The sequence below is a fragment of the Leptidea sinapis genome, chromosome 1 (genome assembly GCF_905404315.1).
Source record: "Leptidea sinapis chromosome 1, ilLepSina1.1, whole genome shotgun sequence".
NCBI classification, from domain to species: domain Eukaryota; kingdom Metazoa; phylum Arthropoda; class Insecta; order Lepidoptera; family Pieridae; genus Leptidea; species Leptidea sinapis.
The window spans coordinates 13,228,761-13,235,222 of NC_066265.1; the positions used below are offsets into that span (position 1 = coordinate 13,228,761).

The following is a 6,462-nucleotide window of genomic DNA, read 5'->3' on the forward strand; positions in this document are numbered from 1 at the left end:
TTAATTCGCATGGCGGACATCTAAGAATTCAAACACAGTACCTAATGCTTACACATTACTGCATCACGGGAGAAATAGGCGCCGTTGTGGTACCTATAATCTAGCCGGCATCCTGTGGAAAGGAGCATCCCATTAGTAAATGGTAAGATGAACACATTCTATGTGGTATCTGTGTGTTTTTATCTATGGCTAAAATATGTCAAAGAACATAATTTGAACTAAAACATTAGTTAAATTTTAGAATATTCTAGCGTTAATATTTAACAACAAAGTTGCATTTAATAAAAAAATTGCCTTGTTAACCATCAAAATAACAACTTCAACCTTGAATAATTGTATATTTATTCATAACAACAGCTAATATAAACTATTTTTTTGTAAAACAATTCAAATAATATTAAAATAAAATTCCATGCTATATTAATTTGTTTGAATTTCATTTATCTTCTAAAAATTTGCATACAGTTTCTAGAAACTTCTCTGGTTTTTGACTGTGCACCCAATGTCCAGCTCCTTCAATAAACACGAGGTCTGCAAGAGGAAAGTATTCTTTGATTTCCGGAAGATCATCTTTTCTGTAATTATAAAAAAATATTAGACAAAGAATTAAAATTAAACAACATCTAATTCATCTAAGCACATGTATCTGTGCTTGTTATGGAAATTTCTGGAGGTTTAACCTAAGCAGCATTGTTACCTCTAGTCTCCCTACATTTAACATTATTGGCGAAAGAAAATATCAAAAGAATACAATTTTTATGAAATTGTAAGCATTATAATAATATGTAGGGTTTACACGGGCTATTTTCCGCAACCTGAAGTCTATTGTATACCAATTGACCATGGGTGCATTGGTAAACTTGTGAGACTGGAACACTCCCCAAGATAAATGCAATAGAAGCCACACAATTTATCAACTTCTTCAGGCAACACCAAATGATCTAGTCATTCACAGAGCACTGGATCCCCGACAATTCTAACAGCTCTAAGTTGCATGCGGTCAAATGGTTCAAGCTGATACTAGGCTGATGTGCACCAGACCAGATATGACATCAATATTCCATATTACCATGCTCTATTAATGATGCCCACACCAAATTTGGCTGTTTCATCCAGATGACAGCGCAATTGGCAAACACTTGAGATTTCGAGACCCAATATTCTGATACAAAGCATGGCATTAAGAGAAAAGTAGTTGAAGGGTGTGATACTACAATTGTACCATGTGATTGATTTCTTACCCAATGTAATCGGAGAGAGATCCACCAATGAATAAAGTTGGTCCACAATACTGTAATCCTTTTAAGCTAACTGGGAAATTAGAAATATTTGACTGGAAGTTGGATTTCAATGCCGGAATATTAACCCTCCATGTGTACGTTCCCGCATTTGTTTGTATCAGATTTGTTATCAGAAAGTTTCGTAAGTTGACATCCGGTGTAATACTTCTGAGTTGATCATCAGCTAATTTTCTTGCCTTTGACATGGCAATGTCAGATCGTATTGAGACAGCGGCCATTGCATCAAAAAGGTTCATCATTGAGAATATTTGTGGACTGGTTTTTACTGGTGATATGTCAACCACAATTAAACTCGACACTAGGTCCGACTGTAACAAACATTTTATATCATTGTAACATTGGTATTGTAAAGAATATTGTAAGTTTGTCTTGTGTGTTTAAATTTTATAATTGGGAATGGTATAATGCATCATTACATGCAAGACTAATATAAAAGCATTCACAAACGAATTTGATTGCTACTGTTTTTATATAACCCTCAGCACAAGAGGGTTGTTACAAAGGTTGCAATTTAACATATTACTCCTGCATCATAGCTCCAAAATGAATGATTCGTATGAGGTAGGTATGAATGAAAGCTGATGTAATCTTGATGGTTCTCAGTTGTAATAGACATTGGGCTATAGTTTTTTTTATTAAAATTAATAATTATTAATTTTCAGGATGCTTATGCTTCCAAACACTAGAGCAGGGTTTCCCATATACTGGGTCGCAAATTGGTACCGGGCTATCAAAATAAAATACCTAGATGCAAAATTTTAAAAAAAGTCCATTTACATTCTTCACACTAAAATTTTGTGACTAAATAGGTATAATAAAGTATTTAGTACTAAAAAAACCTTTTTACTATTGATAAATGTATATTATTTTGGCTTGGGTTTAAAAGTAAGGTAACAAAGGGGCTGTGTGGAAATTACCGCTCCATGGCAGAGAAATGTTTGGGAGACACTGTACTAGAGGATATACAGATGTGATGTGAATTAAACTCGTGAACTTAATATGTACAGTTGCATATGAAGTAAAATAAAAGATAATAATAAAATACTAAAATAAAATCTTTTAGCATCTGCTAGTGTTTGATATATATACTGTATAATTTATGTATTTTTATAGAAAATATTTGAGAACAAAAATGAGAAACCTTGAAAGAGACTTTAACACTAATGTTACACACTATCACTAAATAAAATAATAATTTGCAATTTTATATTGTGATGGGAATCATATGGTCCTGATAAGTAATACTTGAACAGGAATTTTTAGATTTATTTCACAATAATTCTAAGATAAATAGAAAACAAGCTATAAAAATTATTAGATATGGCCATTTTAACATTGTTATGAATTGTGTAAAGTACCAACATGGAGAGTTATATTTTGGTTATTCTGATTAAATGACTGAAAATCTACGTACAACTTACACAGAGAAGCGACAGAACCATAGCTGTTCGACCACCCATGCTATGTCCAAGAACTGATACTTTAGATATTTCTAGTTTTCTTAATAGCTTCATAACATCATGGGCCATATGAATATAAGAATGCTGTGGTGAATGTCTACTGTCTCCATGGTTACGAGCGTCTATACTAATGATCTTCCGTCCAGTTGTCTTATGGATTGCTTTGCTCATACTATTCCAGTTATTCTTTGATCCTAATAAGCCATGCAAAATTACCAAGGGTGGTTGTTTAGAAGTATCGACATCGGTACTTTCATAAGTTGAGTATGCTACTTCAACAGTCTCTGCGTATGTTGAATCACATTTCAGACATCTGGATACTTTGAAAATTAAATCTTGATTTAAACGAGACCAGAATATGGGTTTTAATCTAGTAAATAACATCTTATAAAATTTAGTTCAAAAATTGTATCAATAATTTAGGCTTTTGAACTTATACTAGTTAAAGGATCATTTAACATTTTATAAGTTATAGAGATAGTTTAATTTATTTTAGTATTACTTTTTTATATTACAAACTGTAAATTTAGATCGTATTATAAATACTATTTTTTTGAATTTTGATTGTAGGTCAATAGTCAAATATTCAATGGTATTTTGATTTGTAAAATGAAAAAATAAAAAAAAAGTAAAGTGACAGTGAAACTATCAATGTCAAAGGTTTTTTTTTATTTCTTTGGCACTGCACAGTATGCGCATTCAGCCAGAATGTCGCTTTGAAATAATCTCGCTGTCATCAAATAACTACATTTTTCTAATACTAAAGCTAGCTAAATCCATCCTTTTCTTCTGAAATTGTTATAAAATGCTACCCAGTAATATTGTTACTAGATAGTAAGTAGAATGTGACAAAAAACACACTATTCGCGACTATGTGGATGTAACATGTGACAAATAAAATAAAAAAAAAATTGTGAGTGTACTTATGTACGAACGCAAGAACATATTTTTCTTTCGCGTAATAAAACAAAAATCCTTTAAAAAAATGTTCTATACACATATAAGTATACTACATAATATCATTCGCAGTCTGCAGGGCAATAATTCTGAAAACTGCATGTGCACTGCTATGCTTGTCTTTTCAATCGTGCAGTTGCAGTAAAAGGCTGTATAGTTGACGTATTCCACTAATCTTCTCTGCAGACTGCAATGCTAGTGCACTGCAAATACGCGGATCCTGCAATAGAACTGTTAGAAGTGATGTTAGTTTTACCATAATATATTCAAAATTAAGTTCTACCAAAGAATGAATGCTCGAAAAGAGAAATGAATTAATATAAATACTAATAGGATACTAAACACAGAAAAATATATACTTGAGGAGCGTTAATTCTTGTAATCGCCGTATTGTAAAAATATATTGTTTTTACATATTCTTGTCTGAAAATATATATTCGTTTGACCTGATGGCTTCATCGTCAATATAAAAATAAAAAGAGGGAAACAAATTAAAAATGAAGTGCTAACCAACATTTTAAACAAAAACTTGGTTTGAAAGTTCAACATACTTAATTTTAAATTATTTTTAATAATTTAAAAATAACAATTAAATAAAATGAAAATAAAGTTAGTAATTCATATAGGCGCTGTTTAAAAATGTAGCAGTGTCAATAATAAGAATTGGATAAAATTTAATACAATATTATTATTGTGCCTTATGGCAATACTATGTATTATAGTGACTGTTAGGCCTATGGACTTGCATCCCGTGCCACTAAATAAATTAAAAAAAAAAAAAATAGTGACTGTTATTTTAACATAAAAATGCAAACGGTCATACGAAGAAATATTGCTAGCTCGTGATTCTAATATATATATATATATATATTTTAAATTTATTTATCATATTACATATACCGATATAAAACTAGGTCAAATTAGCATCTAAAAAAAACCACAAAGGTTAACAAGTAATGCTAATAACACTTAATAATACGTCACAACTCAACAACAACTTATGCTATAAATTAAATGAAGACAGTGAAAATATTTTAAAAGACTTAAAAACGAATAAATATAACTTATAAATATGACTTAGCAGGTTCAAATTCTCTTAGCTGCTATAATTTATGTAATAGGTAATCCTTTATTCTATAATTAATGTTTTTAGTATTTAAATTTTGCCGCTCACTGAAGGGCAGCTCATTTAGCAAGCGAGGCAGCTCATTTATATAATACTCATTGGTCTCCGTATATTTTAAATCCCCCAAAATTTCAAAAGGTATCATTTTAACATTTCTTTCTATTGTTTGTATAAATTAATATACATTTTAAAACAAAACTTAATTAGTTTCGCGAGACTTTTTTCGGGAGACGGAATCTAAAATCTTTTTTTAAACATATTTTGGTGCCATCCAATTGCTTTATAATTTATAAACAAGTAACGCATGTTGGGATATATAAATTATTGACTTTGCTTCTAAGTTATACGTAAACATTTATATCACCGACCTATTTACAGCACCTTACAAACTAATTTGTATGTTACGGCCATTGTAAGATACTCTATTGATTGAATAAAGTGGCCGTTGAGTTTCTTGTATGTTCTTCTCACTAGCTCTACTTTCTCTGAAAACATGGTACACTCAGTAATTTAAAAGAGATATTTATTCTAGTGGCGATTCGAATGCACTTAATTTAAGCCAAATTGAATAAAGTTTATTTGACTTTGACTTTGTCCGTTCTTCGGCAACGCTTCCATCAATGCGTAATCGGAAAAACGGGTCTCGAAATCTTGAGCAATTGCCAAATCTGGAAGGCAAAGCCAAATTGGCTCCAAAGAGCTGAGGCATCATAAATAGAGCACGGCTATAATTCAAGCCAGACCACATTCTAGCGCTCTACAAAGTGTAGGTCCGGCTACATAATAAGGAGTATTGCTGTCATCTCTGGTCTGCCGCACCCCGTTATCAGGGGATCATTTGACCGGGTGCAACGCAGAGCTGCTCAAACTGTCGGTATCCAGTGCTCTGTAAATGGATTACTTGCTTTCTACCGAATTTATCTCGGGCAATGGTCTGAAGAGCTGTTGGACCCCATTCCTGCCGCCGATTTCCACCTTTTGCCGACACCCCATAAATTAGGATATCATCACAACCATCAGGATATGCGCCATTCCTTACAGTGCGGTTTTCAAGGAATTTTCTTCCACCAACAACAAAACTGTTGAAAGAGCTTCCTTTTGCGGTGTTTCCAGGACGATACGACATGGGTACCATCAAAAGAAAATTGGAACGTCCAAATTCGGAATGTTTTGGAGAAAGTGTCCCAAAATTAAAGGTATCAATGTCGTTTATTCGATGTATATATAGCCTGTGATCAGCAGCAGATTTTATGATATTTCCCCAGTTTCTCAGGGAGTTTTTACTAGCCACAGAGCTGTTATTATTATTATTGGCACGATTGCCGTCATTAACTCTAAAAAAACAAAGGTTGATTATCACTGGGCACTGATAACAGTGGGATGGCAATTACTAGGACAATTTGTTTGTCAACGGCCAATTTTCACATTTCGTTTAAGCTTTTTATTTGATTTATAATTAATTTCATGAAAAATACCACTATCTTTAATAAGAGTACTATCGTTATCATCTGGGACCCTATCAGCTTGCTTTTTACCTTTTACTCCTGCCAAATTATACTTTTTAATTTAGGTACATAACCTTTAGATTTCTATGTATTTAAACAACAAAACCACTCTA

The 6,462-nt window shown here is 32.2% G+C and overlaps 1 protein-coding gene across 1 annotated transcript; it reads right to left on the reverse strand.

Moving 5' to 3' along the window:
* Positions 1-318: 318 nt before the first annotated feature.
* On the reverse strand, positions 319-3,361 carry LOC126967126 (protein ABHD11-like). Its single transcript, XM_050811552.1, has 3 exons — positions 2,723-3,361; positions 1,242-1,609; positions 319-575 (listed from the first exon to the last, which is right to left on the reverse strand). The coding sequence occupies exons 1-3, from the start codon at positions 3,143-3,145 to the stop codon at positions 437-439; spliced, it is 930 nt and encodes a 309-aa protein (XP_050667509.1). The 5' UTR covers positions 3,146-3,361; the 3' UTR covers positions 319-436.
* Between the last annotated feature and the right edge of the window lie 3,101 nt (positions 3,362-6,462).